An 11,617-nucleotide genomic window follows, 5' to 3' on the forward strand; every position below is an offset into this window, starting at 1 on the left:
CACCATCTGTAAGGGAGGCTGAAAAATATAGTCATTCTACAGCCCAGAAAGAAGATTAAAACATTTCACTTAGGAGGTGGAAGTTGGAGGGCAATTGGCAGCATTTCAACTGAAAAGCCAGTAAGATTATAGGAGTCCCTCCAGATGGATTTACAGGCTAGTTTTACCAAACATTCAAAAAAGAATTAACACCTATTCTATTCAAACTATTCCAGAAAATTCAAGAGGAGGGAAAACTCCCAAATTCTTTTTATGAGGCCAGCATCACCCTAATCCCAAAACCAGATATAGATACTACAAAGAAAGAAAATTGCAGGCCAATATCCCTGATGAACATAGATGCTAAAATCCTGACTAAAATACTAGCAAACCGGATCCAGCAATACATTAAAAAGATCATACATCATGACCAAGTGGGATTTATTCCGGGGATGCAAGGCTGGTACAACATCTGCAAATCAATAACTGTGATACATCACATAAACAAAATGAAGGACAAAAATCACATGATCATATCAATAGACGCAGAAAAAGCATTCGACAAAATCCAGCACCCATTTCTGATAAAAACTCTCAGCAAAGTGGGAATAGAGGGATCTTACCTCAACATAATAAAGGCCATATATGACAGACCTACAGCCGACATCATACTCAATGGGCAAAAACTAAAACCATTTCCATTAAAAACCGGAACAAGACAGGGATGTCCACTTTCACTACTCTTATTCAACATAATACTGGAAGTCCTTGCCATAGCCATCAGACAGGAAGAAAACATAAAAGGTATCCAAATTGGAAAGGAGGAAGTAAAACTGTCATTATTTGCAGATGACATGATACTGTACATAGAAAACCCTAAAGACTCCATCAAAGTACTACTAGATTTGATAAACGAATTTGGCAAGGTAGCTGGATACAAAATCAACATCCGGAAATCAATGGCATTCTCATACACCAACAATGAACTTTCAGGGAGAGAAACTAAAAAAGCAATACCATTTACCATTGCAACTAAAAAAATAAGATACCTAGGAATAAACTTAACGAAGGATTGAAAAGACCTGTACTCAGAAAACTATGTGACACTGAAAAAAGAAATAGAGGAAGATTTAAACAAGTGGAAGAAGATACCATGCTCATGGATTGGAAGAATTAATATCATTAAAATGTCCATACTACCCAAAGCAATTTATAAATTAAATGCAATTCCTATGAAAATACCAACAGCATATTTCACAGACCTAGAACAAACATTTCGAAAATTTATATGGAACCAAAAAAGACCCTGAATAGCTGCAGCCATCTTGAGAAAAAAGAACGGAGTGGGAGGGATCACATTACCGGACTTCAAACTGTACTGCAAAGCCACTGTAATCAAAACGGCCTGGTATTTGTACAACAACAGGCTTATAGATCAATGCAACAGTACAGAGACCCCAGAAACAGACCCACGCCATTATGGTCAGTTAATATTTGACAAAGGAGGCAAGAGCATACAGTGGAGTAAGGACAGTCTCTTCAATAAGTGGTGCTGGGAAAATTGGACAGATACATGCAAAAGAATGAAACTAGACCACCAACTTTCACCATACACAAAAATAAACTCAAAATGGATAAAAGACTTAAATGTAAGTCACGAAACCATAAAAATCCTGGAAGAAAACATAGGCAGCAAAGTCACAGACATCCCACGTAGTGGACTTTTCACTGATATATCTCCTAGGGCAAGAGAAACAAAGGAAAAAATAAACATATGGGACTACATCAAACTAAAAAGCTTCTTCACAGCAAAAGAAAACAGCCTCAAAATACAACGGAACCCCACCGGTCTGGGAAAACATATTTGCCAAGGATGCATCTGATAAGGGGCTAATTTCCAAAGTGTACAAAGAACTCATAGCATTCAGCAAGAGGAAGACAAACAACCCAATTAAGAAATGGGCAAAGAACTTGAATAGACACTTCTCCAAAGAGGACATACGGATGGCCAAGAGACACATGAGAAAATGCTCAACATCCCTAATCATCAGAGAGATGCAAATTAAAACCACAATGAGGTATCACTTCAAACCTGTGAAAATGGCTCCATCAACAAATCAACAAACGACATGTGCTGGCGAGGATGTGGAGACAGGGGAACCCTAGTGCACTGCTGGTGGGAATGCAGACTGGTGCAGCCACTATGGAAAACAGTATGGAGGTTCCTCAAAAAATTAAAAATGGAGCTACCGTTTGACCCAGTGATTCCACTCCTAGGAATGTATCCTAAGAATCCTGAAACATTCATCAGAAAGGATACATGCACCCCGATGTTCATAGCAGCACAGTTTACAATAGCTAAGATCTGGAAACAGCCCAAGTGCCCATCAGTAGATGAGTGGATAAAAAAGCTGTGGGACATTTACACCATGGAATACTACGCAGATGGAAAGAAGAAGAATTTCGTACCCTTTGGGATAGTATGGATGGACCTACAGAAAATTATGCTAAGTGAAAAAAGCCAGGCAGCGAAAGACAAATATCACATGATCTCTCTTATACGTGGAATCTAACGAACTTAATAAACTGATGAACAGAATACATTCAATGACATGGAAGCATAGATGAGACTGACGGATGTCAGAGGGATGGAGGAGGGCGGGTGGGTGGAGGGGGAGAGACTAACCAAAGAATTTATGTGCATATATGCACAGCCCAACGACATGGACAATGGTGGGGAGAGGGACTGGGGAGGGGGAGGGAAAGGGGTGGAACAGGTCATTGGAGAAAAAAAGGGACATCTGTAATATTCTAAACAATAATAAAATTTAAAAAAAAATTTATAAAAAATAAAAAAATAAAAATAAATAAAAAAGGAGTCCCTCTGTTTAGAAGGACGCCATGCTTGTTCATGTCACTGATAATTTGACATGCCCTTACATCAGTCTTGAATTTGTTTCTGTATTTCTTCATAAGTGCTAAATAATTCAAGTTCCCACTAAATATTCCTGTCTGTCTTCATAAAACCACAGTCAATTCTGCATTACAGCATTTGTAGCTGCCTTGTATATAGTCCCAGTATACTTGGCTTGTAACCTCTAATTAGCTTCTATAATGTTTCTTAGTGATTATTTCTAGTTATTTGTTCTAGGACTTGTGTGTGGTGTTTGAACTAGAAATATTTGCAATAAATGTTTATGTAAATTAAATTGCATCAACAAAAATACTTGATACGTAGCAGGATCTTACTGATAAGTAACAAATAATGACTAAGTTATATAAAGATTTTTTCCTAACAATTTCTATGCAAAATTTACAATATTTGCATTTACATGTATGGTTCAGGGAGATAAAAATACAAATTGGTGGAAAATTATCTCTCTCATATTTGCATGCTTACATAGTTTACTTCACCAGTTTAGCCAGAGGCACAAATGGAAATTTGCAGCTGGTGGCAAGAAAAGTGGACAACATTTGCATTTATTCTGGAAATTATATAGTACCTGACTGGGTAATATGGTATGTATTCAGGAAATGCTATATGTCTTAACAGAACTGTTCAATTTAGCACTGGATTACAAGACAAACAGAATGCACGATTCTTGTGTGAAAGTCTCTGGAACTATATCACAAAGCAGAATTTTGGTTGTACTTTCTGGAATTATGATGAAAATATTTACAGAAAGCATCATAAGTGGATGTCCATCTGCAACTGTTTCACTCTAAAGCTTTCCATGAAGCACAACATTAGAAACGTTCTGATGCAGATGTCAACTGGAATCAAGGTCTCCTTTCTGGTAGTGGCAACAGGAGAAGTCATCTTAGGAATGCTAGGAAATGGGTTCATTGGACTGGTGAACTGCATGGAATGGGTCAAGACTGGGAAGGTTTCCTCAGCTGACTTCATTCTCACCAGCTTGGCTATGGCCAGAATCATTCAATTGTGGGTAATACTATTGGATGCATTTATAAAGGGGCTATATCCACACCTCTATGCTACCGGTAAAGTACTGAGAATGTTTTCCAACCTTTGGGCATTAACTGATCACCTAAGTACCTGGTTTGCCACCTGCCTGAGCATTTTCTACTTCCTTAAGATAGCCAATTTCTCCCACTCCTTTTTCATGTGGCTGAAGTGGAGAGTCAACAAAGTGGTTCTTGTGCTTTTCCTGGGGTCTTTCTTCTCACTGTCTGTTAATCTTTCAATGCATAATATTCTTACTGACTTGTGGATAAATACCTCTATTGAAAGAAATATGACTTTGCAGTTGGATATAAATACAATTTTCTATCTTAAAAGTGTTCTTCTTCTTACTTTGACCTATGTGATCCCGTTTTTCCTGTCTCTGATCTCTTTGCTCCTTTTATTTCTGTCCTTGGTGAGACACACCAAGAATTTGCAGCTCAGCCTGACGGGCTCCAGGGACTCGAGCACAGAGGCCCATAGAAGGGCCATGAAAATGGTGACTACCTTCCTTTTCCTCTTCATCACTTACACTGTTTCTGTTCTAACAGCAAGTTGGATCTTCATTAAGGTACAAACACATCAGGTCATGATGCCCTTCGTGGTGATTTCACCTATCTTTCCTTCAGGCCACTCTTTTAGTATAATTTTGGGAAACAGCAAGCTAAGACAGATTGCCTTGAGACTACTGAGAAAAGCAAAACCTTTAACTTCATAGACAGAATTTGAAATAAAGTTTTGTATTCTATGGGAAAACACCTTTAAAAAACCCCATCAGCATTTCTTTCATCGAGTCCTTTCAGGTGTTGTTAAACAGCACTCAAATTTCCCTACAACATGCCATTAAGTAATTATATTTTCTCAAAGTGATAAATGCATAAACAATATACAATGTACTATGAATACATGTATATTAAAGTATTGTCACAGAAATGGAGAAAGTAACACATTTTTTTCTAACTAAAGATAAATTTGAAATTACAATAGAAAAAGAATTGTAAAATGTTAAGTGTAATAATAACTTATACAAATATAAAATATATAATATTAACATACTAGTCTGATGCTTCTATTATAGGAAAAAAATCTGATGCGATGGGCATTTTTGTGCTATGTTTCCTGAACTATGAATTGGTAAAACAACTTTGTGCAAGTGTATGGCATGTTTTTAAGGTGAAGATGCATATCTTAAAACCCATTCATTGTACTCCTATTTTTTATACTAGAGAAATTTTGGCACATGCATAACAGAATATATATGGAAAATGTTCATGTTACTACCGTTCTTAAAGCTGAAATTGAGAAGTCCTATAAATGCCCATCAGTTATAAAATCGACAAATAAATCACTGCATATGGACAGAACACAAATATGAAAATGAACCAATTAGATCTATAAATTTCTTAGTTCCTTGATAAAGAAAAACAAAAACATAGACATAGAAAGTTAAATTTGTTAAAGCAAAATACATATTTAGTGTAGTGTTTGGGTATGTTTATGTATATGTAGTGCCACTTTGACTGTTGTAATGAAATGATCCTGGTTAATCACAGTAGTTGGGCATGTAAATAAGCAGACAAGAGAATTTTGCTTGTTAATGATGCTATTAAAGTATGAAAGAAAGTTTATATACTGCATTTTTATATAGAGGTTATGTACATGTGCATATGAACATGGATTCAAAGCAAAGCACTATTTGTTTGAGCTCATTTGCCTTAAATTTTAGAATGTAGTAAAAAATAGTAAATAAATTATCAGAAATACTTTGTGTTTTTTAAAAATATATCTTTATTAATTTGAGAGAGAGGAAGGCGAGAGGGAGAAAAGGATAGAAACATCAATAATGAGAGAGTCATTGATCGGCTGCCTTCTGCACGCCCCCTGCTGCGGATCGAGCCCACAACCTGGGCATGTGTCCTGAGCAGGAATCGAACTGTGATCTCTTGGATCCTAGGTCGATGCTCAACTGCTGAGCCACACCCGTCTGGGAAAAATACTTTGTTTTTAAGTTACTCTTGATGAAGTTTTAGGTGAAGCTGTTCTTTCAAGCTAGCCCTGATGCTGACAATGATGTATCCTAAGGCCATGGAAAAGATCAGTAGTGTTCTTTCATTACAGTGAGCTTGCCTCTAAGAAAACTGGATGAAGTCACTACTATCAGTTAGGAATCTCCTATTTAGCTGCCATCATCATTGTCATCATCATCAACATTATCATCATCATCATTTATTTCTTTTCGTGACTTATATTTCAAATGTTTACACACATAAATCAGAAAACATGTAAATAATTTCTTAAAGATCATTGTATGTTACTAAATAAATAGGAAAGTTCAAATCAAGCAGAACACCTTTAGAAATGGAGTGTTCTTTTATTCTAAGTGTATGAATTAAGCAAATTATTTAAGGATGATCTTAAAATCACAGAATTAAGCTACAGAGCCCCCTTTCTAATATCAGAAGTAGATTAAATGTATAAGGACTACTGAAACAAATAAGTCATGGAATAGGGTGGTGTCCCTGTGACTGATGTACTTATATTTTAATTATTTGAATATATTTTGAGAACAAGTTCTGCTCCTTAACTTTCCTTGTAATGAGAACCTGTGGTAATAGACAGGCTGCCATCCAAGAAAATCTCATCTGGTGACATCCATTACCAGTTTCTTTCAACTTAGTGGAGTCTGACTAGTCCATGACTTATCTATTCTGTGGCCAAAGTTTGGGAAAAGAATTGAGTTGATACATTTTCTTGTTGACACTAATAAAAATGAAAATGTTTTCTTTAAGACTTTGGTATTATGTATTTTATTTAGTTTCCTCATAGAAGATGATTTATAGAAAAAGAAGAAAAGATTGTTTCCAGTATGAATGATAAGGCATAGTAATACTAAGATGTCACTTAAGAGAGTGTTGTTCAATTTCCCACTGGTAGTCATGATCAGTTACCCCAGCCAGCACATTATCTCCCTTCTTTGCCTGTTGATGTAGAGGCCTAAGGAATCCAAAGTGGCTGGATGGCTGTCTTCAATTCCAGTTTGATAAAATCATTACTATGTCTCCTGGTAGAAGTGTTCCTCCTTTTGCACAATGACCTCCAGGCCAGCAGAATATAAGGTCATGGGAAGAGGAAACAGAAATTTTGCTGTTGGGTTACTAGTGGTGATAGTGGGCGGTGACAACTGCACTTCTCCCCCTTGATTCCTGCACTTGTGAATCCTGGTTACTGGAGAAATAGCACCATTTATTGCCTGCAGATTTCAAGCATGTCACCTTCTGGAGAACCTTGCCCCAGCCCTGCAAGATATTGCCACCTAACTGGCACTGGAATGGAGTCTTCAAAAGGCCATTTACCATTCTGTCAAGCCAGCTCCTTCAGGATGGTGGGGAATATGGTAAGATGAGTGAGTTGCATGAGCAGTGGCCCATTGTCACACTTCTCTTGCTATAAAGTTGGTTTCTCGATCAAAAGCAATGTTTATACAGTACCTTGATGGTGGATAAGGCATTATGTAAGCTTGAGCATGGTAGTTTTGGCAAAAGCACTACATTCAGGGGAGGCAAATCCATATCCAGAGTACTCATCTATTTCAGTAAGACCAAAACATCTCTTTCATGATGAAAGTAGTCCAGAGTAATCAACCAGCCTCCAAGTGACTGAGTGATCACCCCTGAGAATGGTGCCATATTTGGGACTCAGTGTTGGTGTCTGCTACTGGCAGATTGTGCATTTAGCAGTGGCCTCTTTGTTCCTGCCACTCTGGTCATGTTGTACATGAGCCCATTGGGTGATGCCAGGGGTGGCTGGGAAAGACTGTCACCCATAGAACAGGCCATCTTTTCTACTTGTTTATTAAAATTATTCTGTATTGAAGGTACCCTTTGGTGAACATCCACATTGGACACAATTATCTTCACAATTTTTGGCCATTCAGAGAACTCTGTCCACATACTTCTTTCTCAAATTGTGTTGTCACCAATTTTATAATCATGTTCCTTCCAAGGTGCTTACCATCTAGAAAACGATTGGCCACATTCCATGAGTCAGTGTGTAAGTACACCTCCACCATTTTGTCCATCTGAGCAAATTGAACAACCAGGTACAATGGTCAGAATTCTGTTCACGAGGAGGATTTCCCTTCGTCCCTGACGTTTAAGATGTCTCAGAAAGGCGCTGCTGTGCTGTAGCTGTCGACTTTGGGATGGTCCCTCAAGTTGTACAAATCCATTGTAAACCTGGCCTGAATCTGCTCTTCCTGTGTCATTTTATGTAGAGTATTTCCCATGAAGCCAGAGATGCAGGCTGGAAGGGAAAAGGCCTTGTACCAGGAGTGGGGACCATGGGTATTTAAGTCACTTCTTCATGTAACTTCTAGTGCCATCAGGGTCTACTTGGGCCTGATCTTGTATATTCCATTTCTATTTAATGATTTCTCATGAGCACCTTTATGGCTCAGTTGGTCAGATAACACTTGGGTTATAATGGGCCCCTCAGATCACATGGTAACTTGGTGGTCCACTGTAAAGACTTTTGCCTCTCCTAAGGCCCAGTAGCAGGCTAAGGGCTGTTTCTCTAGCTGCAGAGGTTGGCAAGGCTTTGCTCCAATATCCTAAGGACCTGCATTGTGATTTACCCATAGAGGCCTGCCGATGGTTCCACAGAGCATCCCTCTCTGTCACTGACACTTCATATAAGAGACTATAAAATCTATTTTATTAATATTATCCAGGGGGAGACAGTACTTAACACTCACACAATATTAGGTGAATGTTCTTTTAATTTTATACAGACATAGAGAGAAATTTTTGTTTGATTGTAAAACTTCAGCTTCAGAACAGAATAAATATAAATGACAAAAATTCACTCCTAAGGACTTAAAATATTTTAATTAAATAACTGATATTTAAATATTATGTAGACACAAACAAGATATTTTATCAAATCTTTAACATGAGAGAGATGTTTGATATCTCTTATTACTGAGCTGGAAAAGCTGAATGAAATAAAAGATGGATTTGAACCTAGATGACCTCACTGAGACTTAGTTTTCCATTTTGAAATCTCTGAGACAATAATTCCTTCTTTCCATGAGGGGTATGTATATGTGTGTACATGTGCTTGTGTGCTTAGGACTTTGTAAATAATAAAATTTTACTTAAATGTTTATTATCAGCAACCAGCCCTTAATGAGCATTGGCCTTCCTGGGGTACTCAAGAAAACCTTGATGCTTTAATAGGCAAAGGTTGGATTCTTTCTACATAAATCTAACCTTAAAAACAAAAGTCCCAAAAGCGGATATATGGTGATGGAAGGAGACCTGAAGTTTGGTGGTAAGCACACAATACTATACAAAGATGATGCACTAATGAAATAAAAACTTGAAAACTGTAATGACAGGAAAAAGGCCTCTCTTTTTCTTTGCTGTAGCCTCTCATCATTTTTGAGAAGCACCTGGTAATTGAACCCCAAGATGCTGGCTTCTCTGTTCAAGCTGTGGGACAGTATGAGCTATTCTCAAGGCTACATGCTTGCCTCTTCCTCCTCCCTGCTGTTTTCACAAGCCAGGATAATTTGCAACAAGGAATCTCTAGTTAGTAGAAAGTTCCCTACCTGCCCTCTCCTTCAAACAAGTCTCTTTTGAATGCTTCATAACTTTTCTCTAAGCATGTTTTACAGGCTTGGGAAAAATACTGATAAGACACCTCCCTAGGACATCTGCTGGACTATCTCCTAGAAAGCAAACAAACTGTAACTTTTCAAGATATCCCCTGGTATCTGCTCAACTTAGAGGCAACAGCCCCTTCTTTCCTTGTCCTCTAGGAACAACATCTGCTTAAAAGAGCAAGCTGCCATTTGTTTCTTGCCCTTGTATTGATTAGCACTGCACTGGCCCTTTCCACCATTGGAAAGTAAAATAAAATTTCCTTCTGCATTTCTATTTTATTTGTGAATTCTTTCACAGCCCAAGCCACTGGCCAAACCCTAAGAAAACCTATACAATTTTATTAACCCATGTCACTCCAATAAATTCAATGAATAATTTAAAAAACCCATAGTGATGATGATCCTATCGATGGCCAAGCTTCATTGAACAATTTAGCACTCACTGTATAGTCAATGTTTTGGGTTTTAAAATTTCTCTAGTGACAAAGTTGCTGAACACAAATTATGGAGAGGTTAAACAAAGAAAATTGCAAATCAATGAAAGAGAATATGTCTGTATTTGCATAGTGGCAAATGAGAATTCAGCTTTTGCAACAACATCAGTAATAAAATATTCCAGCCTACAGCAAGGGCATGCAATATTTGAATAAGAGTTAATTTGAGCTGTTTGGGGAATAACAATGTTTTTCATAAAAAAGCATTGCACTCTTCCATTAGCATACCCTGGTACTTTCCTGCTTGACATTGCTCAGAGGTCTTAAAAGAAACAAGAATTTATGCACATTCAACATCAGCTGCAAATAGAACTTAAGGTCAGAATATTAGAGGAATCATGACCAAGTGATACTAGACTTGCCCCCCTCTTTTTTTTTTCTAGAAATGGTAAGTTTATTTCTGAGCATTCTTTCCATCCTTATAACAGCAGAATTTGTTCTAGGATATTTTGTCAATGGCTTCATAGCACTGGTGAACTGCACTGACTGGGTCAAGAAACAAAAGATCTCCTGTGCTGATCGAATTCTCATTGCTCTGGCTGTCTCCAGAATTGTTTTCCTCTGGGTAATAGCATTCAATTGGTATGCAGCTGTGTTTAATACAGCTTTCTACAGTTCAGAAGTAAGAACTATTGTTTATAATGTCTGGGTAGTAAGCAACCACTTTAGCCTCTGGCTTGCTACTAGCATCAGCATACTTTATTTGCTTAAGATAGCCAATTTCTCCAGCCTTTTATTTCTTCACTTGAAATGGAAAGCTAAGAGAGTGGTTATCATGATACTATGGGGGAGTTTGGTCTTCTTGCTTTGTCACCTTGCAGTGTTCAACATCGGTGAAAAAATGCAGATGAATGATTATGAAGGAAACATCACTTGGAAGGCCAACTTGAGGGACACTGTGCACCTTTCAAGTATAACTGTGCTCGTGCTTGTACACTTCATACCCTTCACTATATCCCTGATAGCTGTTCTGATGTTAATATTTTCCCTGTGGAAACATCTCAAGAAAATGCAGTTCGGGAACAAAGGATCCCAAGATCACAGCACCAAGGTCCATGCAAGAGCCATGCAAACTGTGATCTCATTTCTCTTGCTATTGGCCACTTACTTCCTGGCTCAAGTCACCTTAATCTGGAATTCTAATACTGTGCGGCACAATTCAGTTTACTTGCTTGGCAAGAGTCTTGCAATCCTGTATCCTTCAGGCCACTCATTTATCCTGATTTGGGGGAACAAGAAGCTGAAACAGGCCTTTCTGTCATTTCTGTGGCAGCTGAGGTGCCAGCTGAAAGAAAGGAAATGAGTGGGGAACATGTGTCCTCTGGCAGCAAACGAACTGATGGAGTCTGTAATGTTTTGTACTTCTTACTGCATTTCTTAATGTGTATAGAATTGGGTAAGGCATACTTAGGAAAACTTTTACCTAAGCTTATCACAAAAATATATATGTGTGCTTGTTTATGAAAAATACAAGAAAGATTATAAGATTACTGTATTATTATTATTATTTTAGGC

General features: G+C 37.8%; 2 protein-coding genes across 2 annotated transcripts; both read left to right on the top strand.

Moving 5' to 3' along the window:
• Window positions 1-3,677: 3,677 nt before the first annotated feature.
• Window positions 3,678-4,661, top strand: LOC308552595 (taste receptor type 2 member 42-like; the record flags this gene model as incomplete). Its single annotated transcript, XM_081127807.1, has 1 exon — window positions 3,678-4,661. One exon carries the CDS (start codon window positions 3,678-3,680, stop codon window positions 4,659-4,661), a length of 984 nt encoding a protein of 327 aa, XP_080983933.1.
• A 5,826-nt stretch (window positions 4,662-10,487) lies between these two features.
• On the top strand, window positions 10,488-11,405 carry LOC308552596 (taste receptor type 2 member 19-like; the record flags this gene model as incomplete). Its single annotated transcript, XM_081127808.1, has 1 exon — window positions 10,488-11,405. One exon carries the CDS (start codon window positions 10,488-10,490, stop codon window positions 11,403-11,405), a length of 918 nt encoding a protein of 305 aa, XP_080983934.1.
• Between the last annotated feature and the right edge of the window lie 212 nt (window positions 11,406-11,617).

The sequence above is a fragment of the Miniopterus schreibersii genome, assembly GCF_964146895.1.
Source record: "Miniopterus schreibersii genome assembly, chromosome: 2".
Taxonomy (NCBI): Eukaryota; Metazoa; Chordata; class Mammalia; order Chiroptera; family Miniopteridae; genus Miniopterus; species Miniopterus schreibersii.